At 38.0% G+C, this 27,909-nt stretch overlaps 1 protein-coding gene across 1 annotated transcript; it reads right to left on the bottom strand.

Annotated features, from left to right (window-relative positions):
* Positions 1–26,574, bottom strand: LOC113053343 (serine/threonine-protein kinase/endoribonuclease IRE1-like). The gene is made up of 22 exons (XM_026218282.1): positions 26,352–26,574; positions 22,120–22,240; positions 20,686–20,719; positions 20,282–20,354; positions 20,036–20,108; positions 17,770–17,892; positions 16,619–16,720; positions 16,268–16,529; positions 14,759–14,837; positions 13,329–13,494; positions 12,855–12,970; positions 11,334–11,522; positions 7,778–8,036; positions 7,591–7,681; positions 6,675–6,864; positions 6,045–6,144; positions 5,713–5,912; positions 3,709–3,856; positions 3,480–3,607; positions 2,496–2,619; positions 2,256–2,323; positions 1–1,913 (listed from the first exon to the last, which is right to left on the bottom strand). Exons 1-22 carry the CDS (start codon positions 26,430–26,432, stop codon positions 1,509–1,511), a joined length of 3,132 nt encoding a protein of 1,043 aa, XP_026074067.1. The 5' UTR covers positions 26,433–26,574; the 3' UTR covers positions 1–1,508.
* Positions 26,575–27,909: the final 1,335 nt, after the last annotated feature.

The raw sequence follows: 27,909 nt of genomic DNA, 5'->3' as shown, positions 1-27,909 counted from the left end.
GGTTAAAATGTGCTTGGCATTGCACAATAGCAGCTTTTATTAAAAATACATGTAAAAAGGCATTACTGCATTTAAAACATTTTCCCTCAAAATGTGCCATTTAAAAATATATGAAAAACATAAAAAAATAACATTATAAAAGCTCCCTTTGGAATAGTTCAGTTTGAAACTTCATGCATTTTATATTAGAATGCTTTATATGCACTGAACATCACACCAGCATCAGACCCAGGAGAGACATTTTTCCTGACAGCAGCCCATAGTTTTTAAAGCATGGATTATTAAAACCTAGAAAATAGTTTAATTATTACCCTATACAAGAACCATTTAAGATAATCACCTGAAAGCTAAAACTAAACAACACTATCCAGAAATCAAAGGGATGAATTCATACAGTTTACCAGGTTTTGCTGAAACATGCCAAAAAATAAAAAAAGCATGACCGAATGACTGAAATTATGAGCACAATACGGGAAAGTGTGTCATGAAAGTATATCCATAACTTCTGAAAGCATAATACTGGTAATGCCATACAGTGGGTTCCACTTTAGAAACCTTGAAGTAACAGTTCACCCAAAAATGTATCTCTGTCATTATTTACTTCTTGTTTCAACCCAGTATTATCACAGAAGTAGTCCATTTGGCTTGTGTGCTGTATGTGATTTGTGCTTCCACATTATGATATGTGAGAACCAATGCTCTTTGGCTTCACTGATGTCAAATTTGGTGTGACATCTTCACATTCTGAGTGAGAATTGAGAAACATCGTGCAAGGGAAAGATTATCAGGGAATAATAACTTAAATTTGGATGTATTTCTTTAGAAAATTCAGCACACAAGTTGAATACTTTTATAATGCTTTTCGGTCATTTTGGGGCTTCACAGCAGGTGGTCACTGTACAGAAGAGAATGGTAAACATTATGCTTTTCCACGGAAAGTCGTACATTTATGGATGACTAAATGATGCCTCTCTACATCTTTGATAGAACTAGTCCTTTAACAACTTTCAGCAGCAAAGACAAAAGGAGAACCACAAGCATTAGCTTCTCCTCAGAACCAAATAACATAACACAGTGTCATTTAAAAAGGCACAATGGCCACTTCAACCAATTATCAATCATCAAAATATGTACAAAAAATATTAATTCAATAGCATGATCTTTCTCACCAAGCACGACTCAACATTGCACTGTAGAATTTCTTGTGTTCACTTCAAGTGTTCAACAAAAATCCCTCGGCTTCCAATCACGTTATACTTGAAAAAAGGAAGGAGTGAGCACACGATTGACAACCCAAGCCATCATTTTCAGCATCCTCCAAATCATATTCTCCAGGAATCTGTAAGTTGCTCAAACAAGAGCTGTTGTCTAAAATGAGCATGTAAGGCACTAAGGATTAGAGGGAAGCCTCTGTGGTGACAGCTTGGACACTGCAGGCCCAGACTGCATCCACACAGAGAGACAGCTCATGCCTGGAATGTCTCAGAAAAAGGTCCATCCACTTGGCACTAAGGAGATCCAGTCTCCTGTTTGGACAGCGTGGGTGGCTCTGGGACAGTCTGTATGTGCTCTATGGTGAGCTCGGGTAAGACTGCCATTTCAGACAGTGTGTCTGACAGTTCATGTGGAGCTGCTGATGTCTGACTGGATGACGACAGGCCTGAGGGAACTGGTGGACTGCTCTGCTGTGTGGGGGGAGTCTGTGGGACACACTGTGCTTCTGTGTGGTGTGTGAGCAGTTCAGAAGCGTGGTAGTAAGGCAGGAAAGGTCGCTCCACAGCACAGAGACGCATGGCCAGATGTGTGTGGTGCAGAAGAAGAGGGAAACGGGAGGTAAAGTAGGAGACAAATTCGTCTGGAATGGATCCCAGTGTTTCCTGGACTTCATCAGGTAACTCTCGGTAATGGTGTTTCTACGGGAAACAAAGATGAGATAAAAATGAGACACTTTGTGATTAAGAGAAACAAGAGTTTTTAATCATGTGAAATGTTATATTTTCAACATGAACTAAACAGTTATTTTAGTACAAGTTAACCCTGATGTCACTTTTAAAAAAAATTTAAAAATTAAAACGTGACAAATAAGTACAACTAAACAAACAACTACATATAATTTATTAAAAAAGGAACTTTGAGTTCCTTCTATTCTGTCTGTTCTATTCAGTTACTTTTCCATTAATTATAATGCACATTATCTGCTGTAACTACTAGATATTTGTGGTGAGTATCAAACCGATTTTCTTTAGCAAATGTACCTTGTTTCTCATGGCACGTAAAAGATCTCTGACCGATCCGCCTTTGTATGAACGGAATTTGCGAAGATCTGAAGAAGAACGATTTGCATTTGAAAGGTTTGTGGAGCAAAATTATTCAAAATAAAGATACAAATAAGAAACAAAACTAGATAATCATGACAGAGCTGCGTGTGGATTAACTATTTACAAACTCTTAGAATTCAAAATTGATCAAAAGTCCAGCCAACAGGCAGTCCTCACCGGTCTGTAGAGGCACTGTGATATGATCCCTCCAAACACCTCTGACCACCATCCGTCCTCCTCTCTCCAGCTGTCTCACGATTGGTCCATCTAACGGTTCCTTCTCAATTCTATCACTAACATCCTGTGAGCAAGAACAAAAACCAACAACTTTAGTTTTCTGGAAAAAAGAACATAAGAAGATAAAAACAATGCAGTTCATCACTGCTTTAATGTTCTCTGAGATTCACTTGGTAAGAGTTGTACATCAAAAACTGTTATAATTTTGACATTAATGGCCATTTTCTACCAGGTTTTTGACCCTCTGGCTTGAAAACACTGTTTTAAGGAGCATTAAAGGAGCAATTTCTCTATTTATGAAATTGAACTTGATTTGATGCTTAATCAAAAATAACCAACTACTTACTATACCAGTTAGAATCCTAACATGACAACCCACAACTAAGAACTCCCCAACATCTGTAAAACTTATCAGGCATCTAAATCTATTTTTATTGCCAGCTATCCTGTTTCTGTATCTCTCCTTTCACACACACCCATGGGCAAAGCCAATAAGACACGAAGAAGGGTTGATCTGTTACGGTGTAGACAGTCTAGTGCTGTTGTATTATTCATATTTAATAAAAATAACAATTTAGAAAATGAGCCGTTTTGGCAGCTTCAATAAAACTGTTTTTGGACTGAGGAAGTTTTGAGTTCTGAAACTTAAAATATGTTTACAATGACCTATAATATATCAAAAGATAAATGCTTTTTGATTTCCCAGTTCATGAACACTTTAACTACTGTCTTGTGAACAATTCTGTACTGACCAATTTGTTTCAGACAGAATTCTGAACAACTTACATAAAATTTTTTAAATGATTTTAGATAATTTGGTGTTTAATTGTTACTTTGTTGTTGTGCCTTTAGCTGCCTTCTTGGGCAAGGCGCGGTTTGCAAAAGATGCGTTTAACCTGGTTAAATGAAGGATGACTGCCTAACCTGGAAGAACTGCAGCTGTTTTTCCAGACTCCAGAAGAAGGGATGTTTTAGCACTCTTTCTGCTAAGGGTCTCTTCTCTGGCTCCATACTCAACATCTGCTCGATCAGGTTTCGGGCCACAATATCCTCTGCATACAACAGCATAAATGATCACATGATCAAAAATCTGACAAACTGACCCAAAATTAGCTCTGGTGTTTTTGAACAAGAGGACATTTGGTCGTCCTACCGTGTCTGTTGGGGTCTAAGTGGTCCAGCGAGTAGGCACCCAGCAGAATGTTTGCTTGCCGCTGCAAGGACTTTCCATAGGGGTGGTGGCCCTCAGATACCACATAGTAAAACACACAGCCCGCAGAGAAGATGTCTACCATGCAGGTCTGAAACATTAGAGGTGAAAAGAGGTGAAACTGCGATTGTCTATCCATTGACAAAACTTAGTGCTTCCGACACGATATTATTTATTCTGATGGTCAACGCAGCATTCTGCAGTCATATATTTTTGTGTAGTGACAGCTAAACTGCGTAAATGTCTCCCTTGTGCACTTCCCTTTTTTTTTCTAACATAAAAAAAAAAAATCCATTAAATAAGCATATATATTTTATAACTGTGCTATTTCAAACAGATTTTGCAATACTGATTTTGTAAAATTAAACTTGTTGTAATTAAATTGTTGGCAATTCTTTAGCCTGAAATTAATTCCATTAAAGGGTTAATCCAAAAATAATATTACTCACCCTAATTTAGTTCCAAACCCATAAGACATTTCAATCATCTTCTGAACACAACTTCAGTTATTTTTGATGAAATCCGAGAGCTTTCTAACACTTCATAGACAGCAATACAACCATCAAGTTCAAGGTCCAGAAAGGTAGTAAGGACATCTTTAAAACAGTCCATGTTCAACCTTAATTTTATGGAACTACGAAAATACTTTTTGTGCACAAAGAAAACAAAAATAATGACTTTATCCAAAAAAATTTCTCATCTGTGTCAGTCTTCATGCATGCTTGTGGTGCTGCTGACACAGGAGCCGGCATTCTGATGTTGAACCAGGATGAGCTGAGCCTTGTTTACAAGCAGAGGAATCCACACACATGCATCGAGGTACTGTCATGAACGCGTGTTGAAGACTGACATGGAAAAGAAGAATTTGTTGAATAAAGTCATTATTTTTATTTTTTTGCGCACAAAAATTATTCTTGCTGCCTCATATAATTAATGTTGAACCACTGATGTCACGTGGATTACGTCCTTACTCCCTTTCTGGGCCTTGAACATGGTAGTTCACTTGCCATCTCTCCAGGGTCAGAAAGCTCTCAGAGAGAGCCTTACGGGTTTGGAATGACATGACGCAGTAATTAATGATAGATTTTTCAATTTGGATTAAACGATCCCTTTAATGAATATGAGAATGAATAAAGTATTAGGAACTTACAATTAATTATATTTACAATGTGTTAATCAAAGTTAATTTCTACATATACTAATATATTTCATGCATGTATAAATAAACACTATTATGAACAAACACGAACAAACAATTAACAATAAAAAGTATAAATCAACATTAACATTAGTATCAATTAAAAACTGTTTATTATTTCTAAGAACTAATTAAACTATCAACATTTATAATTTATAATATGTATAATGCTGTGAACAGAGGGTGTTGTTTTACGTCTGGATCCAGAACACCTGAGAAGAGATGATGCTGACCCTCAGAGGACCTCAGATGATGCTAACCCTGAATCAACAAACAGAACTAATAATTATTGCTAAATGTGTGACTGAATCATATAATAACTTAATTAATAATATTGATAGTTCATCGTCTAGCTGACTACGTCTTGTATTATTATTATTTTTTCTAAAATCCTGTCAAATGTGCACAAACTACTAGCTACTACTAAATATTGTAGAAACATAATTTTCTGTAAAGTTGCTTTGTAACTATTTGTTTTGTAAAAAGCGCTATACAAATAAACTTGAACTGAATTGAATTGAATTGAATGACCACTGAGGAACTTGAACCAAAGTGTTACAAACATTTCATGAAGACCCTACATTGTGGGAAATAGGCATCCAATGTCTTTAATCTTTAAACCTTTAATAATCAATATAATATTAATCACATTAAAATAATGTTTGAATATATTGAAAAAAGCTACAATATTCTCTTAGCTGTGTTAAAACCAAAGCAAATGGCCACACAGCATGTGTTTAAGCTCTTACAGGGTTATGCTTTGCGTCCTCACTGAGCACTTCTGGAGCAATCCAGCCTTCGGTGCCCGGGACCCCAGACTTCCTGCTGAAGCTGTGTCTGCCCACTGCCAGCTTCTTGCACAGGCCGAAGTCTGAGATCATGGCCTTCACACGCCCATGTGTGTTCGGCATCGACACCAGGATGTTGTGTGGCTTTAGATCTCTGTGGACTATACACCCATGAGAGGTTGAGTGTTACTAGCACTCGTATCAAACTGATTCTTCGAGAAAACAACAACAACAACAAAAGTACTTTGTGGATACTGATTAAAAATGTATTACTGATGTTTCTGACTGGTTACCTATATTAAGAGAATGTAAATGAGCCAGTCCAGACATGGTTTGCTCTAGCAGTGCCACTGGCTCCAAACCGTGGCGATCAAAATCCTTTCGTTCCACGTACTAAAAGCAAATAAAATATTAATAAGTAAGTAAATATACAACAGCATTGCATGAACTAAAAAGAACAAATTGAAAACCAGTTTTTCCATGTTAACATGACAATAAACTGAACATTTTAGGAAATATTTAGGTTGCTTCGTGAAATTTAAAACAAATAAAGGTTAAACTTAAATCTGAGATCCTGCACTACTTCAATCACTATGAATCCAAGTTATGACAATGATATGTGATTTCCTGTGAAACAGATGCTTTCTGCTGAATTACAAGATGCTCGCTGGAACCTTCTCAAATCATGCTCGATAACAAGATTATCTGGTTATCTCCATCTCAGTTCAAGTAAATTATTAGGGTTACAATAATAAATTCTATATATGTGTCCAATGGTGAATGATAGGAGAAGTTTTTGTTCTTGTGGTTTGAAATTTTAAATAACATCTAAAATGCATATTCAAATAGATTTTTATTGTAATATTCAATTTGGGTTTTTAACATGAAAACAATAAAATGTCATGCTGTGGTGTTCGCCATACCTCTTGTAGTGTGGAGTTACACAACTCTATGGCAATGTATTGAAACTGACGGTCTCTCTCTGTGCAGAAATAACGAATCACATTTGGATGCTCGTCTGACTCGCGCAGCAGCTGAACCTCACGGTCGGCAAAGCTGAAGCATTCTGGGAGAATCCTCTTCACAGCCACTGGACGGTTATCAAACTGACCCCTGAAATTACACAGAGAAAGGACTAAAGACTCTGAATCAGAAAAAAATGAAAGCAAATTACCAAAAAAAAAAAAAAAAAAAAATGCCTCAGACGACAAAACTTCTAGTCCAGGGCCTTGTAATTTCTAGGCTGGACTATTGCAGTGCTCTTCTGGATGGACCTCCATCATTTGAAATCAAACCTCTAGAAATGATTCAGAACGCAGTAGCACAACTGTTCTTCAACAAGCCCAAAAGAGCTCATGAGATACCCATCTTTATCCCTCTCCACTGGCTACCACTTGCAGATCGTATAAAGTTAAAGACATTGATGCTTGCATACAGAACAGAAACAGGCTCGGCACCATCCATTCTTACAAATCTACAACCTCAAGGTACCATCACAGACAGGCACAAAAATGTTTTTCGTTCACCGTTCCTTGCTGGAGGAATCTTTCCAACTCCATCCAGAATCCCTGACAAAATTCAAGAGATTACTGAAAACTCATCTCTTGTGAAAGCACTCAACAACAACCTACATCCTAAAACAATTCTCTAAGCTTTCACTTTTCCTTAGTCCCTCTCTATTCGAGTTTATGTAACTCTGAACGATCCCTGAAACTCTGTATTATGAGTACTTTTCTTGTTCAACTACCTCTTTATAATGAATCACTTGTTGTATTCCTCATTGGTAAGTTGCTTTGGATAAAAGCGTTTGCATTGTGAATAAATGTAAATGTAACTTGCCTGTATACAATAGTTCCCTCAGCACCATGTCCAAGTACATCTCTGGGGTTGAATGTGATGTTTCCAATTCTGACAATGTTAGATTCTTCCTCTGAAATTAAAGATGAGAAAATAGAAGTAAACCAATAGGAACATTTAAAAAAACAAGATTTAGACAGTGCACTACTGGAATCATCGTGTTGCTGACCGGCATCCTCATGCTCATTAGCCGAATGGCCCATCTCAGACTGGGACACGTTGGAATGGTTGGATGCTCGTGGGGTGATAATGGGACTGCTGTGGGTGGAGCTCTCAGAGCGGGTGTGGGCTGCCTCTAGGAAGTCAGTGTCAGGAGGCAGATCAGTGGGTGTCTGGAAAATGAGCTGTTGCCGCTGCAGGAGCTCCAGCTTTTCCTCCATCTGCTGCTGAAACTGCTGGTGTTGCAATAGCTGCTGCTTGTGGACACTCTGATCAGAACACAACACATGATCATAACCATAACCATGATCATTTTGCATAAAATTACTCATATGGGACACACCTTTCATCCAAACATTTACAAGTTCTGCATAAATTGTAAATAATTTAAGTTTTTGCCTATTTACAGAATTGTAAAGAAAGGACATATTAGGCAAAGACGCAGAATGGGATTGGGGCATTTTGCAGTCCTGACTTGAGTGTCCTTCATTCAAATTTGTTCCTTCTCCTCCAATTCTTTCCCATTACTCATCCAAATGAGCCAAGAATGTGGAGTGTATGTTATACACTCAGGATTATGCATCTCTTACTCTTCAAATAAAAAAAATAATGTATATAATGTTATAGCTACAGCTAAAAACTAGAAGCTTCGTTTGCATGGAGCGTGGGCATGTCAGCCGTTCATCATGTTGTTATAAATTTGCCTTAACTGCAGGGGGCTAGATGAAAAAAAAAAAAAAAAAAATAATAATAATATATATATATATACAGTATTGTTCAAAATAATAGCAGTACAATGTGACTAACCAGAATAATCAAGGTTTTTAGTATATTTTTTATTGCTACGTGGCAAACAAGTTACCAGTAGGTTCAGTAGATTGTCAGAAAACAAACAAGACCCAGCATTCATGATATGCACGCTCTTAAGGCTGTGCAATTGGGCAATTAGTTGAAAGGGGTGTGTTCAAAAAAATAGCAGTGTCTACCTTTGACTGTACAAACTCAAAACTATTTTGTACAAACATTTTTTTTTTCTGGGATTTAGCAATCCTGTGAATCACTAAACTAATATTTAGTTGTATGACCACAGATTTTTAAAACTGCTTGACATCTGTGTGGCATGGAGTCAACCAACTTGTGGCACCTCTCAGCTGTTATTCCACTCCATGATTCTTTAACAACATTCCACAATTCATTCACATTTCTTGGTTTTGCTTCAGAAACAGCATTTTTGATATCACCCCACAAGTTCTCAATTGGATTAAGGTCTGGAGATTGGGCTGGCCACTCCATAACATTAATTTTGTTGGTTTGGAACCAAGACTTTGCCCGTTTACTAGTGTGTTTTGGGTCATTGTCTTGTTGAAACAACCATTTCAAGGGCATGTCCTCTTCAGCATAGGGCAACATGACCTCTTCAAGTATTTTAACATATGCAAACTGATCCATGATCCCTGGTATGCGATAAATAGGCCCAACACCATAGTAGGAGAAACATGCCCATATCATGATGCTTGCACCTCCATGCTTCACTGTCTTCACTGTGTACTGTGGCTTGAATTCAGAGTTTGGGGGTCGTCTCACAAACTGCCTGTGGCCCTTGGACCCAAAAAGAACAATTTTACTCTCATCAGTCCACAAAATGTTCCTCCATTTCTCTTTAGGCCAGTTGATGTGTTCTTTGGCAAATTGTAACCTCTTCTGCACATGCCTTTTTTTTAACAGAGGGACTTTGCGAGGGATTCTTGAAAATAGATTAGCTTCACACAGACGTCTTCTAACTGTCACAGTACTTACAGGTAACTCCAGACTGTCTTTGATCATCCTGGAGGTGATCATTGGCTGAGCCTTTGCCATTCTGGTTATTCTTCTATCCATTTTGATGGTTGTCTTCCGTTTTCTTCCACGTCTCTCTGGTTTTGCTCTCCATTTTAAGGCATTGGAGATCATTTTAGCTGAACAGCCTATCATTTTTTGCACCTCTTTATAGGTTTTCCCCTCTCTAATCAACTTTTTAATCAAAGTACGCTGTTCTTCTGAACAATGTCTTGAATGACCCATTTTCCTCAGCTTTCAAATGCATGTTCAACAAGTGTTGGCTTCATCCTTAAATAGGGGCCACCTGATTCACACCTGTTTCTTCACAAAATTGATGACCTCAGTGATTGAATGCCACACTGCTATTTTTTTGAACACACCCCTTTCAACTAATTCAACTAATTGCCCAATTGCACAGCCTTAAGAGCGTGCATATCATGAATGCTGGGTCTCATTTGTTTTCTGAGAATCTACTGAACCTACTGGTAACTTGTTTGCCACGTAGCAATAAAAAAATATACAAAAAACCTTGATTATTCCGGTTAGTCACATTGTACTGCTATTATTTTGAACAATACTGTATATATATATTGGCAAGCATGCAGAGGCCTATTTTATAGTCCTAGCCATAATCTGTTTAAAGTCGAAACATTATAGTTGTTATGAACTGCATCCTGGGGTGCACATCAAAAGTGTCATAAATGTATTATAAAAAAGCCATTTTTATTTGGGGTTCTTCTGCCTGGCCATTCTTTGCCTTGTCACTTTTCAGATTCCGTAGCCTTTCTGACTCTGTTAGCTAGGCGTTCAATTCTATTGAATTGGAAAAGCCCTCACCCTCCATCCTACACTCGCTGGATAAGAGATGTTCTTTATTTTATGAAACTGGAGAAAATGAGGTACTTTCTTCACCGAAGAAAGACATTGTGAACATATCAAAACTCTCCAGCTTGATCCTGCTCTTTGTATGTGATCCCCTTTTCTCTCCCCACATCTATCACCAGTCTAGATGTTGATTCTAATTTTGTATTGCCTGAACGGTACACTGCTATGTTTAATGTTACTGTATGTGATTGTACTATACTCTAAGCTATTTTTTTTATTCTATTTGTTTTGAGGGGAAAATAATTCTCAGTGTATCTTTCTGTAATGTTTGTGTATTTTCATTATCCCGTTTCTGTAAATGTTTTTTTTTATTATTATTATTTTTATTTAATTTTTTAATGTATGTTTAAAGTATATAAATAAATCATTAAAAAAAAGAAAAAAAAAAGCCATTTTCACCTCTGATAAAGGTAGTGGTTCTACTGTGAAACGTGTTCTTCTCTCGCTTTCTGTATAAAATTTAATCACAATTTACACGCAACTGAGAGGAACAATGTGAAGTTGACCATTTAATCACTTGCTTAAATAACCGACACATAAACAGCAATAAATTTTTTGTTAAAAGAACACCTGACTGTCTTCAGGACTGTATTGCTGGATCTTTTTTTACACTTTTGTGTGTTCCATTATTACTGTAGTGATAAAAACACATTACTATAGTGATTACTTCCTACTGGAATATTTTGTAATCAAGATGCCCATGATTTATTGGAGCACTCAAATAAATCAAATGATTCTGCACAACACACAATATTATTTCACCATGACATTGCATTAATGGAAAGTTGGCAAGCTAATTAAGCATTTAGCTAGTCTAAGCATTCAGCTTGGAGTGATGGAAAGCGTAAAACTCAAGAGTTTACCTTGGGGTAGGTGATGATGAAGGCCACCCAGCCGGCCAGAAGGAAAGTGCAGAAGATGATGGTGGCCATGTCCTTCAGCATGGAGTCCACTGGAGTCTCCACACGTGGGACGCGGCCGGGTTTCTCCTGCAGGGAAGACACGGCTGGAGGAAGAGGACTGCTGTCTTCCATTCCACTCTCATTCACTTTCTGCAACAAAGCAGAGAACACTTTGAGATGGCAATAAAACCGAATTCAAATAAACAATTTTAGGGCAGATAATCAAACATTCAATAAAATTTAGCTTATAAGAAAGTTTAGACAAACCTGTACAGCACGACTCCTGTATAAATGCTGTACTTCTAAAAATCTGAAAGGGTTTCCTGGGTCCATTTGACAAGTTTTATGTTTTACTTAATGTCTTCCTTAACTAATTAAAAATAATTTAAGTACAAGAGTAGTACATGTTTGTTGATTTTAATCAAGGTTGTACTCATTTCTGCAACCCTTCATTTAAAAAATAAACAAATAAATACAAATCCGCAATATCAAAACTATCTCTAGCCTCAATTAAGAGTAGGAATGATGGCTACATTAACAAAAACAAGGCCATTGAGCTAATTTCTTGATTGATGAGAACATTACCACAGCTCTGACCAATGAAAGGACAGTTTTACTCATGTGTGACATTTTGGCTTTGAAATGTTGTCAAAGCAAACAGAACAAAGCAGAAAATGCAACTTCGTAACATTTTAAGTCCCTGTTTCACAACAAAGCATACAATCTACAGATTTGAACATACACCAATTAGCTTAGAATGATTTACATTGATCGGACACAACATTAAAACCACTGAGAGGTGAATAACATTGATTATAACAATACAATGGCACCTGTCAAATAGTTGAATATAAAAGATCTGAGTGACTCTGACAAGGGCCAAATAGTGATGGCTAGACAACTGGGTCAGAGGATCTCCAAAACAGGAAGTCTTGTGGGGTGTTCCCAGTATACAGCGATTAGTACCTACCAAAAGTGGTGCAAAGAAGAATAACCAGTGTGACCCAGTGCCGAGGTCAGCGACACCCATGGGTCATTGATGCATGTGGGGACCCAAGGTTAGCCAGACTGGTCTGATCACACAGAAGAGCTACTGTAGCTCAAATCGCTGAAAAACTTAATGCTAGCCATTATAGAAAGGTGTCAGTGTGCCCATAATGACCCCAACAAAGAGCATACAATGGGAACATGAGCAAACTGGACCATAGAGCAATGGAAGAAGGTTGTCTGGTTCACACCGCAAACTCATTGTTTTTCCAATTCATGCTATTGTTTTTTTCTTTTCTTTTTTAATAAGACCATAATAATAATCCTCTAAGGTGATCTAAAAAGCTCCATTCTCTTCTGAAACTACATTGATTTAGTGATCAGACTTCAGACATGGTGTACAAAACATACAGATTGTTAAAGATATCAGCTAACAGCACATTAACACACACAGTTGCACTGCAGCCAGGTGTGCTGTGTGGATAATGTTATTACCTCTTCGATAGTCTTCTCTGTTGTAGGGGGAATGATGTTGATATGCTGGCGAGGGATGCTCTCCGGAAATTTCTCCAGAATTTTATTATGAGCATCAGGCGGTGTCTCGTGGTGACCTGCAAAAGAGAAACATTACTGTTGAGCACATGTTCATACCTTATTAAATGTGGGGCCACGCAGAATCAGCACATGATAAGTGGGTTAACACTTATGACAATTATACAATAATTAAGTACATACACTTTATATTTTCCACAAACAGATCACTGTTGCACTCACAACTCACAACCACATTGCTTTAAAACATTAAGACACAATGCCAGAGTTTGTTTTGGTGTTCTTAAAGCTGGGAATCGAGTGGAGTCATTTCACAACTGTTATAAAATGTCTCCACTAGTGGGCAGGAGTGGCTCAATCTCGCATGATTCCCACAGTCCTGAGTGCAGGTCTTTATGAGAGTGCAGTATGTGGCACCTATCAGCAGCAGTGAATTCCTCATGAAGTTGAAGCGGTTTCTCTCTTTCAGTGCTGCACTGAACTTCACTGAAGTACTGGGAGTGATCACACACTCCTGCTCATCTTCCATGCTTGACTCCTGGTTACTGGGGCCCTCCAGCATGGGAAACGTCCTGCCACGAGGCTGAAATACACACATGCACACATACACTTGGGCATGAGCTTGCAAGCATTAGAACAGCATCACATCCTTTCTCAAACAGTCCTGGGGCCTTTTCAGAAAAATCTCAAAATCTTTATAAAAACAACAAACAAACATTCTACTGCACCACTGTAAATATTAGCAGATGTGGGATACTCCTACTTTATTTACAACTTCAGGCAATCTATTGCCTAAAAATTATATTGATTAATGATGTATAAAACAGTCTATGATTAAAAAAATAAAAATAAATCTAGTTTCAAATACAGGTTCTTATAAACCGACTCAACATATTGGCTTCATATGGTTTGAACAACTTTTATGCCAATATGAAAGATAATTATAAAATGTAATTATAATTAAATTTATGCATTTAGCAGACGCTTTTATCCAAAGTGACTTACAGTGCATTCAGGCCAACAGTTTTAAAAAAAGTCTTAAATGTATTATTTTAAGGTAAAAAGCATAAAAATATAATAAACTGTTATTTTATAATAAAAATAGTTTCTGAATAGTTTATATAAAGAATTAGATAATTTTTAATCAGAACTTTACAGCCAAAAATACATTTACGAATGAATTTTAATAAAATAAAAAAACATACTCGTAAAAGAGACTGAATACAAGACACTGAATGTGTGAACTGCAATTTAATACTGTTAAAAACCACATGACTACTCATCTTCTTACAAGATATTATCAGGTCCTGTTGACTCTTGGCAGTTTTTACTCTGTTCAGTTTATACATCTTTACAGTTCTAGGCTTTGGTATATATGATGTGTATATAGATGGGCCACCATCTAGCGCCTGATGAATAAGGTAGTGTCAGGGCTGGAAGGATGCGCTCGCTGATCTAATGAATTATAGTGAGATTTGGAAAGTATTTTTATGTCATATGCTCTTCTTACGTTTGGTAGAGGTGAATCTGGCTAAGTGTGAGTTTGTCAAAGCCACAGTAACTTATTTGGGGAAGGTGATTGGGCAGGGATAGGTGCATTCGATATGTGCAAAGGTTGAAGCCATGGATAACTTTCCACCTCCGACTACACTTTCCACTAGATCTTAATTCAGCTCATATTTTCTTCTCATCGAGTGACCTGACCTTGCCTGAGGTACTGGCCATGGTGCTTATATCCCAAACTTTGAAGTTATGAGTGTGACTTCAGAACATACCACAGTTCATCTAACCACAAAGTTCCATAAAAGTATAAAGAAACATATTTTAAGGTTTTTAACATCACTCACCACAACAGTAACGCCATCATGCACCAGGGAGGGAGACGCATACAGGCCAGAGGAGTGTTTCCCAACATACAACGTGGACCTGTCAGAACACCAATAAGAAATGGCAAATTATTTCAGATTTTGCTGTCTAAAGACACTTACTTTGACTCATCTGGCCAAGGAACTGCTAAGTTCTATACAATGGCTAATCTTTATTCATCATAATGTGTGGAGTTTGATCTTACCCCAGTTACTGAAATATACAAAACGCTCTGCTCTAAACATTGTACTACAGAGAGTTTCTGCTCAAAGCTAGGGTTGGCTGCATACTATTTTTTTTTTCTTTTTTCTTAAGTATAAATACCGATATACTGCAACCTTGATTTTCTAATGCCAATCCAATACCAGTAGCTTCACATTTCTTTTAAAGTAATCAGAATGTTTTCCCCATAGAGATCCATTTTAATTGCAGGAATGTACACATGATTTTTGCTTTTGCAAACTGAGGAATGAGTCAGAATTATTTTATGTAGGAGAATAACGCTGATCTTGAACTAAAATTTACGCAAACTACGCATCTTTGAATTTCTAGAATCAGTTCTTTCCCACACTTCATGAACAGAGACAGGATGTGGCTTCGATATTGGAGAGATGCAACAAGCAGGTTACATCTCCAGTATCTCAGCCACATCCTGTCTGTGTTTAACTCCTAAAGGATGACCTCCTTAAATGCTCTGGTCTTCAATAGAGAGTGAAGCTCAGCTCGTCTCTACAGAATCCCCCCACAGCTGCTCAAGAGTGTTAAGATTGGGTGAAATACAAGTCCACTGAAAGATTATCACATCAGAAGAATGTATATCATCATTGTAATGTAGAAAAAATGGCCAACAGCTCAGGGAATGAGAAGAGGGTAGCATCTTCTGCTTCAGGTTTCTGTATTACATCACACAGTGGTGTGTGAATCAACTCCCTCACACCTTCAGCACTCATTTATCCTTGTATAAAAACTTTACTACCACTGAACGTCACTGTGGGTACCAAGCACTTCTCACTGTACTCCTCTAGCAACACCAGAACATTTGGGATGCTTTTGGATCCAAAATCACTGACTTGGTCTCTTGAGACTAGAGTTTGGATTACCAGAATTCTATATTTTGGAAATATGGGCCATGGAAAAGAGTTTATTGTACTTTGGTAATTTGGTTTACTGTACTTTGGCTAGGTTTTCACACGTAAAACAATTATTTGGCATTCCTTTTGTACCATAGTCCTCTTTTGTGCTAAGAAATAAGTCTCCTGGCAGTTCTCTCCCAAGTGGTTCAATTGTTGTCAGTATTAAGTCTGAGTATGATTCAGTAGGCTATAATACACTTTTAATTGTCAGGAAATTACTTCTCCTTTTTTAAGTTTTTAGAGGGGGTGTACTGATTAATGCTGTGCACTGTATGTACACAGAGTACAAAATTAGAGCTGTAACACACACACACACACACACACACAGTACTTTATCTTGTTGTAAGGGCTCCTTACATAAGTTTATCTTTGGTTTTCTTCTCTCGAGGAAATGGATACTTCCACTGTCTAATGCGGCCCACCTCTCCTGACATGAAAGTGAGATAACGCAACGTTTCAACAGCAACATTGGTGTGAGGGACTTTGCGCAGTCCCTCGCGCTGCCAGATGTAGATGGCCACCACGGGGGAGTTGTAGTTCTGAACCCACTGCACGTCTCCAGACTCAATGTCCACGGTCACCACCAGGCCATCACCGTTTGACACAAAGTGGGCCATATCTGTCAAACACAGGAAACAATGTTATGTGCAACGCAAGAGGATTAAAGGGTTCACAAACTGATCAAGATGGATGCAGCTGATGCCTCACTGTGTTTGGTGTCGTCGTCTGGAAGGGTGAAAGCGTAGTCAGAATAAGTAGCGTTCCAGCGCAGCTCTCTGCTCTTGGTGTCATACATAGTGATCGTGTATTCTGAGGGACAACACACTCAACAGATCAGCAAAGTGTAATACTCATACTTCATACTAAGATCAGCAAAGGATATCTTTGATATTCATTTATATGGGAGTTGTTTGGACTTTGAGTCTTTGTATTTAGACGTGCAGTTTATGCAGTTATGCAGTTTATCACATTATTGTGCACAATATTGTTTCTGTGAGTCGTTAATAATTCTAGATAACATATTAGCACAAGTTTTTACATTTCTCTAAACTCACTGTAGCTACTTTCCAACAAGTCAAAATGTATAATGTACTAATGTAACACTTTCTTATGGGCTGTTTAACTCTCCCCAGCTGACTTGAGTGCAAAACCTACGATTAGATGCATAAGATGAGAATTCTTAAGACTACAGGGGAGAAAAATATATCTTATAATGAATGTGCATTTCAGAGTTTAATATATAATGAATAATAATAATAATAATAATCCCCAGTGTGTTAACAGATGTGATCTCTGGTTACAGGTTGTTGCCTGAGCATGTGAGACTAAGGAAACAAATGCACAAGTTTGTGCCGAGTTCAAATTTGAGCATTATTATGCATAAATGTGTATGTCTATTATGCATTGCTTGAATTATGACATGAAAAAACGTCAACATTATCTTAATTATCCAACTTAATTTAAAGATTTCTTCCTATTCATAAGAGTCTTCATTTATATTTTTACCAATAAACATTCTGTCACATGAGAAACAATATTTTGCATTTTCAGCAGTCTATAAATCATAATTTATTTGTGGAATTATTTAAATGTTAATTTAGCGCAAAACTAAAATTTGTTTATGTTTCAATGCTTTTCAATACCGTGATAATACAGAATATCCTGAAAAAATGTTTTATCAATTATCATGATTTGTAAAAAAAAAAAAAAAAAAAGATAACGTCACATGCCTACTTTCTGGTAACAGTATTACAGCATTCAGAATTTTTATAAGTGCTACTACTGCTAAAGTGATCTCTGGTTGCTCATATAGACACAAACAGAGATGGGCTCATCTAAAGTCAGGTCTTGGCCCTTACCAGTGCGGCCGAGGTAAAGCAGAGATGAAGATGGACATAACATCTCAGCATAGGAACAGGTCAGTGTCTGCTGCTTCTCACCAGTCAGCAGATCCACAACATACCACACGTCGTGCTTCTTACCTACAAACACAAACAAAACCTTCATGTACTCAAGCACAGGCCAGCATACAATTATGAATGTGCAATTTGCATTTAATTCGAACTTTAATTCAGAATCAGCTTTTTGAGCAGCATCTGCAATTCTACTACAGAAAATAATTCTGACTCATTCCTCAGTTTGCAAAAACAACAACTGTGTGTACACAGCTGCACTTTAAAGGCAAGAGTTGTTTAAACGAAATGTGAAACTTGTATGTTTGTTAAAGCATTCATAGCACTTTGCATGTTTTTTTTGTATAACACAAATCTCATGTTTACATATACAATACCTGTAATAATTTATATGTCAATGCTTATCTTTTGTGGTAATCCACAGCATATCACAGAGGCTGTACATAATACATAAAGAATGGAGCTGATTAGCTGAAGGGGAAAGGGTTGAAAAAAAAAATAGAGGGTTTGGCCACATCATTTTTCTATTTGGATAACTTTGCGCCAATGAACTGTATACAATAATGGCAAAAAATAAAATAAAAATACAAAACTTATAAACAATAATTATTTCCTAAGATGTAAAGACAGAGCATTCACATAATCAGTGCAGGGGTTTTCCCAAGTGCTTCTTGTTTTCCCATTTCAATGGTCATTTTAAAGACCAAAGGTTCACAGAAAGCTGATGCAGCATGTGTGAATGTGCTCGCCAGGACGTGTAAAAACACATCAACACTTCAGTTCAAACACACCACATGTTTACGCTTGGAAACAAGTGTGGCTTTGAGTGAAACAAGGTTACTTCCTGTGGGTTGTACTGTGATATTCAACATATGAGATGCAGTGAAGAGAGGAACTTAAAAACTGATGTTTAAACAGTTGACAAGTCTCATTTAAAGAGATTAAGTAACAGGATTTTTCATTGTTTGACTTTCAGGCCTGTCTGCAGACTGATTTAATCAATGTTTGACCTTCTTCCCTTGGGTGTCATTATAGAGGTAGCTGTGCCTTGTGATTTGCACCTTTAAGAGTTTAGAAAGGGTGGTACAGACAGACATGTTTTCATGTGGTGTTTGCGGTGAGATCATGAAACAATCCCACAGCGCCCACCCAATCACCAACATATGCATGCACAGGGAGACCACCAGTTCCTCAAACATCAACCTCTGCTGATAGTCTAATCATGTCTAACCATCATGTACACCTTCTACAGAGGGACCATCAAGAGCATTCTGTCGAGCTGCATCACTGTATGGTATGGCACCTGCAACGTGTCCTGCCGAAAAACTCTGCAACGCATAGTGAGAGCAGCTGAGAAGATCATTGGTGTCTCTCTCCCCTCCCCCCAGGACATTTATGGAACCAGTCTCACCCGCAAAGCCCTCTGCATCGCAGGTGATCCCACCCACCCATCACACAGCTTCTTCAGTCTGCTGACATCAGGGAGGAGACTGCGGAGTCTCCAGGCCAGGACCAGCAGACTGAAGGACAGCTTCATCCACCAGGCTATCAGGAAGCTGAACTCACTCCCGAACATGCCCCCCCTCCCCTCTTCTGCCCCAGGCACCACTGAACTATGAATCCCCCCTCCCACCACTAATATACAATGACATGCACCAGTCACTTTGTGCAGCATTGGTCTGCTCACTACCTCATTCTCCATGGAGCTGACATCATTCCACTACCTCATCAGTCAGTTAAATAAAATAACTGCTGCTGAGCCCTTTGCCACTTTAATCAGACTCAATAAGCTTTTGTTTTTGCACTAAATGATCTTTTATCTGCACTGTTGTTCACTTCATTAATTTGCACTCTTGCCTTGCGCTGCTTTATTTAACTTTATTTTTTATTTTATTATATGTATTTTTTAATATTCCCTTATTGTATAGTTGTATCTACATTTTATATTTTGATCTAGATTTTAAGGCTTTAATGTTAATGTTATCTGTGTGCACCGGGGGTCTGAGAGTAACGCAATTTCGATTCTCTGTATGTATGTACTGTACATGTGGAAGAATTGACAATAAAGCAGACTTGAACTTATGGTTATGGTACTGTTCAAATCTCTACCTTAAATAAAAGCCATAGTAATATTGATGCTTGGTTGATCAGAACTTGAGAATGAGGGTCAGATTACTAATTACAAAAGAATGAATGAGAATGAGTCTCTCACCCGTGTATAAGATGCCATCAGAACTGCGACAGGGAGACGCTTGGACCAGCTCAGGAATGGTGAACGGCAGTTTCTGCAACAACCCCAAACATTAAATATAATATTTGTGACCCCATCCAAAATTACACAACGTTTCACTTCAAAGTGATATTTCTCTTTTCTTAATCTATCGCTAATAAAAATATCACCCTTAGTTTCCAGAGAATGAGGAAGTCCTTCATGCGAAATAGAAAAAAGATCCCTCACCGTCAAACCCTCATTATTTTTCCCTCCGAGAGAGTACAAACTGCCATCATTGGGGTCTGGGAGAAATGCAGGCCTGTAAAAATAAGAATAACATTTGTTCAGGATTGTCATGTTGTATGATTGATGTTGTACCTGTATTTTCTTGTAGTAGTAGCACCCCCCCCACAAAAACAGTTAATATTCTTTATATTTTTATGACAAAATATGAACTATGTGTATTCAAATAAGCAAACAAAACGTTTTTTTTTTTCTTTTTAACTGTCCTGCTAGGTGTTTTTTTTAAATCTGTGGCTTTAGTTAGATGTTGTCATGAAGAGGAAGAATCGTGCTAGCTCAGCATCTTGCACAGTTCCTGTTGTTTCACTTTTCATGCACAAATGTTGTATAAATAAAAGAAGGCTTACTCTGACACATGCGTTGGGACTTGCAAAACAGGATCTGCATTGAAAATGAAAACCATGTCAGTTAAGTGTAATAAACTTTGTCACAGGCAAATGAAGGGATGAGCAAACATGAAGACAATACAAATCAAACAAAGTGTTGGGTGTAAAACTCTTGGGTGTAAACTTAATGGAGATTGATATCTTTGCGTAAATGAATCCAATGGTTCTTACTACTTCCAGTATTAGACTTAGATCATTAAACCTATGAAATAACAAATAGAAGTATGAGAGTTAGGCCTGATCACCTTTGTGAAAACAGTTCTGCTGCAGGGAGGCATGAGGACTGCAATCAATGTAAAACGCCTAAGTGTTACAGGGAGAGAGAACGGACAGCCATGTGTCCCCACAAACTAATGCCTAGGTGGAAGAGTGGAGCAACATCTCACAAAATGAACTGGCAGATCTGGTGAGGTCCATGAGGATGAGATGCTCTAGTAAACCAAATATGAACTGTGACTTTCAGCATTAAAAGCCGAGTAATTCAGATTTACCATCCATGACAACACACTAAAAGACTGTCAGCCAGCACAACACAAGTCGCTGTGGGTGTGTAGTGCAACAGCCTCTAACATTTAACTCAGTCCTGAAGCTCCTGCGTGTATGACTGGCTCGGCCTGTACATCAGGTTTCTAAGAGACACAGCAGCTGAATGAAATGCAACCTGAAATGCTCATGTGTGGCTAGTGCGACAACTGTGGAAGATTCCATTCAATGCATGTTAATACAGCAGACGTGTAGGGTGCATTAAAATGTATTACATAGATCCATCACTCATTCATGTTATGTTCTGGGAGAAAGCTCGAGAGGAATCGAAACATTCCTGGCCTTGATGATGCACTGTTTGCATGTCAATAGGTTAATGCTTTCAATATTACCCACAACATATATGACAGATGTTATGATGAATAACACGTTGAAATGATAACAGTTTCAGTTGGCTAATTAACACAATTTTTTTTATTTTTTTTTATTTACATAAATGGGAAAGTGAATTTCTAAATACCCTCTTTACATTCACAAGTTTGTTTAACATGTTTCTGTGGCATGACAGAATACTTTTTTGGTAACAAATAAATTTACTAGCCGGATAACACAAAACCATGTCTCTCTAGTAAAGTTTTTTGATCTATGACAATTGTAATCGTATCAATAAATAAATAAATAACCCTCAAACCAGTCTATATTTATATTTTAATACTTTTCAGGTCACACAAATCCTGGGTTTAATATTTTTTTTCTTTCTTGTAACTATTTCAAACAAAACAAAGCTAGATACTTTTTTGATTTTGAATTTGAACGTCTCTTTCCCTGTCCTGGTACTACTAGTAATGTTCAAGTGTCTGCTTCCAAAAGAGACCAGTTTTCTGGTCTAGACCAAATGATTTATATACGTACCTTCTTTTAAGGTCCATTTGATTGTTCCAGATCTCTTGCTGACCGCGTGAAAGTTTCCATCAAGTGTGGACACAAAGAGCAGACTCTCTGGTACAGACACCGTACTGCTGCCGCAAAAGCCCTGCAAACACACAGCTTTACTGAGGAGATGCTTACTATATAAAACAACAACAACAAAAACAATAATGTTACCACTCTAATATGTCCTGCATTATCTGTGTGCGCATTTATTTTGTGCGACCCTCTTGTTCAATATTCTTGGGGACTGAATTTGGCTCAGATTGATATGGTAATATTGATGCCATCCTTACAAGGGGTACTCCACCCCAAAATGAAAATGTTGTCAATTCTTTTGTCAAGTCACCTTTATTTATATAGTGCTTTAAACTAAATACATTGCGTCAAAGCAACTGAACAACTTTCATTAGTAAAACAGTGTGTCAATAATGCATAACATCATCTCTGTTCATTTTAAATTGTCATCGGTCTCCTCTGCGCTACGCTCTTCTGTGTCAGCCACACCACAAGGATTGTTTCCACATGTATTTATGCTTTGATTTGAAAGAAAACACAGCATCCTTGTGGCGCGAGTGACACAGAAGAGCGTAGGTAGTTTAAGTGATGTGGAGCGACACAGAGACAGTTGACAAAGGAATTGTTGAATAAAGTCATTATTTTTTTCTTTGCTTACAAACAGTATTCTCATTGCTTCATAACATTACTGTTGAAACACTGATGGCAGATGGACTATTCTGGTGATGTCTTTCATCCTTTTCTGGACTTTGACAGTGTAGGTTACTTGGCAGTCTATGGGACAGTCTAAAGCCTCCTGAGTTTCATCCAAATCGCCAATCACAGCACATTGAGACAGCTAACCAATCACATCACATTTAGTTTTTCGGAAGGCCAGCTTTCAACAAACCTGAAACTCATCGAGCTGTTTGTACCAGACTGGGAAGAAAGGTAGCCACTTTAATAATTAAATAAGGGATTTTTGATCCACCAAGCATGCGAGCAAGTTCTAGTAAACGCCCAAAACATAATCAAGACTTTGTTAAAAAAAAAAAAAAGGACATAATAGGACCCCTCTAAGACACAGTCTTAAATCTTAACAGAGTGGCTAGGTTCATGCAACTGGCCCCAGGTCTGAAAGCTAAACCTGAACTACAGACAGACTGCTGTTCAGTCTCGGTTCATTTCTCAAAGACACCCAACCCTGCTCACCTAGAGGAACTAGTCTGCCTCCAGATTGGGTGAATGTTCATTCAAGAGACTTAAAAAACAAAACAATAAATAACATACACAATACATATTCTTCTGGATCACATGCTGAAGTGATAATGTTTTTTTTTTTGCAGGTTTAGCCCTTTTAATCTGACGGTTAGCGTCACTGAGTGAGTGCAAACATTATACACCTGTGAGATCTCGCATGGCCTCACATGGACCCGGTCACCATCGAAACGCAGCAGCATGCTCTTAGTTTCAGGAGAGAACAGAAAACATCCCGAACATCTGCTGGAACCACAGCCAGCACCACTCGCATATCAACACACGGCACATGTTTTAGGGGCTTAAGAGATTATTTAAGGGACTATGTGATGCTCCAAATGAACACACATTCCTTTAAAACAAACTGAACAGAGACCACAGGGATCCCAGTAGGTGAATGGAGTATAATTTCCTTAAATCTGCAGGGTCATACACATTTGTGTGATGCCATTAGCGTCAGTTAAATAATGTATTTTAAGCATTTTACAGTTCATCAAATGAATGAAGTAGCTGTTATAAATCTTAAAAAAATGAGGTAGTCATTGCATCACCCTGTTGCACAATATTTCATACTCTAGTGCAGTACAAAACATTTCCGGCAAAGATCGGGAGTCTTTAGTTCAGCTCCACTCCTGACATTTGTCCACAGATGTATAAACTATTGCCTGATGCTGGAGGCTTCATAAAACACGTGATTACATGTAAAACGTGTGTCCATCTATCTCACACTTACACATCCTCATTCTCCTACTGCACCTCAGAAAAGGGAAATACGAGAAGCTGTTTTAATGGTCAACTACGATATGTGCAGTCATTCAAGACTACTAGTATGCTGTGATTAAAACTTTAATTTAAGGAAGGTTAGGCCAAGAGCACAGTCGCTCTGCTACATTTCGCACACAACTGTGACTATATTCACACACAAAAGCACGAGATGTTTATTCACTGAGCCATAGATGTTCATGAAACGTAAACTGCTCTTAACGTAAAGAACGTAATCATGCATCAATAAAGAAGCTGTAAAATCCACATCAATAAAAATCCAATTAACCCACATGATAAACCCAAAGTGCCAGTAATGCTTTCCATTTCAAGACTCTCTGATGAGAAGCCAAGTCGTGTAGAAAAAAAACACAAATCTAACAAATGCACCTTCAAACCTTTTGGTAGCATAGGCCTACTAAACAGCATATTTATGGACACAAGGGATACAACAACAAAATTAATTGACATTGATAACACGTCATTACTGATTATTCGGTAGTAATGTGTTTTTGTACACGGTAGTACTGTGTGATTTTAATGCGTTAGATGTTACAGAATATACTAACAAGACAATCTTTCACTCAAGAGAGCAGAGAGATAAAAAACATCCACATACTTAATATTGATTTTGTGTTCAGCGTCATTATGTCAATAACACAGTGTGTCCCCACTATGGCTCTCAGCACACACAAACACTGCTCATACACCTGTGATAAGAGATGAACATAGACCTCTCTCCACACCGCACTGAGTCTAGCAGCAGACATGTGCTCTACACCAGAAGTCTACTGCGGTCATGAGTCACACACTTCCTGAGTCCAAACAGATAGAAAAAAGTACTATGGTGCATAAATAAGAGAATAACAGACTTTATTAGACGTCATACTGAATTCAAAGTGGGTGAAAACAAGGCTGTGAGAGTCTTTACGATGGCATGAACTATATAAAGGTCATTTTCACAACTCACAGCTTTCAAACCTGTTTTAATGGAGCTTGGGTGTACTCAAAGTGGTTTTGCAAATATGTTTTTGTCAACTGAACAGACATGCTGTTAAACAACAGTGCAGTCCAAACATGTTTTACTTCTATCCCTTACAGCCTCATTTTTGTTTAGTCGTAAATGTAATATAGCATATACCGACTAAGATCTGTATAGAGGAAAATGTGTTAAGAAAAATTTTACGGTTTCTCACTAATGGGATATGTGAGTAGATATGACTTTGAACTGATGAGTGTATATAATGTGTGTATGTAATGTATAAGATGACATATTTATACTTGATCGGTACATCTTCATGAATCAACCCTGCTGGGGATTGAACCTTCCCAATTTTAATTTACAAGCCCAGGTGTTTATGAACTACTCTGGAGCATCTCGCTGATGCCTGTGGATCCTAGTCAAAGGTATCAGATTGAGGTGAAGCATCAATACTCTCGGCCTGTGATGACTAAACCTGTGTTAATTCTAGTGTGATATTTAGTTAAAAAGTATGTTCTGGAAAGGATGTGTTTGTAAAGGATTATACTGGCTGTACACGAGGGGTCCCCGAACTTGGTCCTGCAGAGTTAATTATCACCCCTGCCTGGACATTTTAAGTATACCTACAGTAGTAACCTTGATTAGCTTGTTCAGGTGTGTTTGATTAGGGTTGGACCTAAACTCTGCAGGACACCGGCCCTCCAGGACCCAGTTTGGGGACTCCTGGATTGACAAAGACACTCTGGTTAATTGCTAAAAAATAAATACTACAGCAGTGTGCAGAAAAATATGGCAAAATTTAGGATAGGACAGCATAGAACATAGGATAGGTCATCTAACCCATGTCTAACAGGGCAATCGATAACTTCAAGATAACCCTTGACACTATTTATCATACACATGCACAGATCAGAGCTTCAGCATCATATATAACAGCACAGCTGGCTTCTGTAGGCCATATGTTGCTTCCTGTCCTTTCTGAAAATTGTCCATACACTCAAACACAGTTCAGCCACACACATATTCAGTGGCACCCAAACTGGACTAATAATAAAAATATGATACAGGGCCACAGGTCAAAGTGATCAGAGATCAGGAGGACAGTAATCGATCGGCAGTGTTTAGACTCATCATCAGGCTCCTCTGACTCTAGTATAATTGTGTTAACTTGCGTTATAATGACCAGTTATCAGGAGAAGTGTAATGGTCAGTGACTCACCATCAGGCTGCAGTGACCCCAGCATATGATCGCAGTTATAATCCACACAAGAGCCCTGCTGCACACTCCCCACGCCATCATACACACATATAAGCACGCGGACTTGTGAATACGCAGCAGATATGACTCTTTAACTGTATTTTACGGTCTCATTGTACTGTGTACTACTGAACAGACTCAATGCGTTTATCAGCTCTCTTCTGCTACTGCGGTGCGCATGCGCACAACCCCCGTGGAGGCGGGGCTATGAAACGACGTCACCTTCTCTTGGAACGGATAAGTGAAGCCATTATTTATTTATTTGGTTGAATTTAGTCAATTAAACAAGTAGTAGTAGTAGTAGTAGTAAATAAATAAGCACAATTCTTACTTGCACATGAAGCTGTCTATATAGTATTTTGCTATTAATCTTTCTTCTTATTCTCGACTACACTTTTAGGCAGATTGTTAAAAAATTTATAAAATCAGCTTTAACCTCCTAAGACCCGAATATTGGTTTGGCATGTATTTTAGATTTCTTCTAGCTATTTGGGGTTAGGAGGAACCAATAAATATAATATAAAAAAATTATCTTTGAACATGAAGCTCTTTTTGAAAAAAATGATGTCCACATATGTGGACACTAGGTCTGTATTCACAGAAAACAATCAAGACACCATTGTGTAACAAAGTGCAAATCTCTTTTATTTAAATTCTGGGTACTGTACCTGAACATTTTTTATTGTTACTGTTGCATATATAAATGTTTCAGCTTGTGAACATGGATCTGGAAAAACACCATTTGTAAGAAACAAGCTGTCATATCACATAACAGCCCAACTGATGTGTTGAGTGGGTACCCACTCCTAGCTAGTACTGTAGCATTGGAGCAGTATACAATCAGTTTCATTAAATCTTTATCAATATACTGGTTTACATAGTCAAGTGGGGTCCAGCCTTCTCTGTCAAGCTTAGTTTACTCCTCAGGCTCAAACTGGCTAGGTTTGGGGTCAATTGAGCAGCCCTCCAGCATCCTTGCATGGGTTGTCTTGGAAAGCTTGGTCCTGGTGTTGGCTCTTCAGGGTCATCATTTGAGCCATCAGACTCAAGCTGCTGAGTCTGACGTCTGGGAGTGCGCAAAATGGCAATGCTATGGTCTGAACGATAACCATAAGTTTCACCACGGAGACGTTTACGTCCCCGGCTGGCCTCAGTGGACTGTGGAGTGGGGTCTTCATCCCCTACTCTCTTCCTCACTGCTGCTTGGCTCCTGTTGTGGAGGATGGTAATCAACATCCTCTACAGGGTCGTCAATGTCAGACAAGTCCTCTACCTCTGAGTTGTCCCCAAAAATTGACTCCAAAACTAAATCCAGTGCCTTTGAAAGAGGAATACGCACTGAAAAAGATATCAGGAGAAAAATAAAATAAAATTCAATGTAAAGTTATTTATCATACATGCAACGTCAATTTGTACTGTTGTAAACTATTGTAAATTGATGTTTTCTAACAAATTCTTCCCAAACTAAATTTTTTGCTAAAGTTTTTACATTTTCAGCGAATAAAAAAATCAATGTAGA

Source organism: Carassius auratus, chromosome 3, assembly GCF_003368295.1.
Source record: "Carassius auratus strain Wakin chromosome 3, ASM336829v1, whole genome shotgun sequence".
NCBI lineage: Eukaryota > Metazoa > Chordata > Actinopteri > Cypriniformes > Cyprinidae > Carassius > Carassius auratus.
Note: the sequence above shows the minus strand (reverse complement) of the source record. Positions and strands in the feature narration are given on the sequence as shown.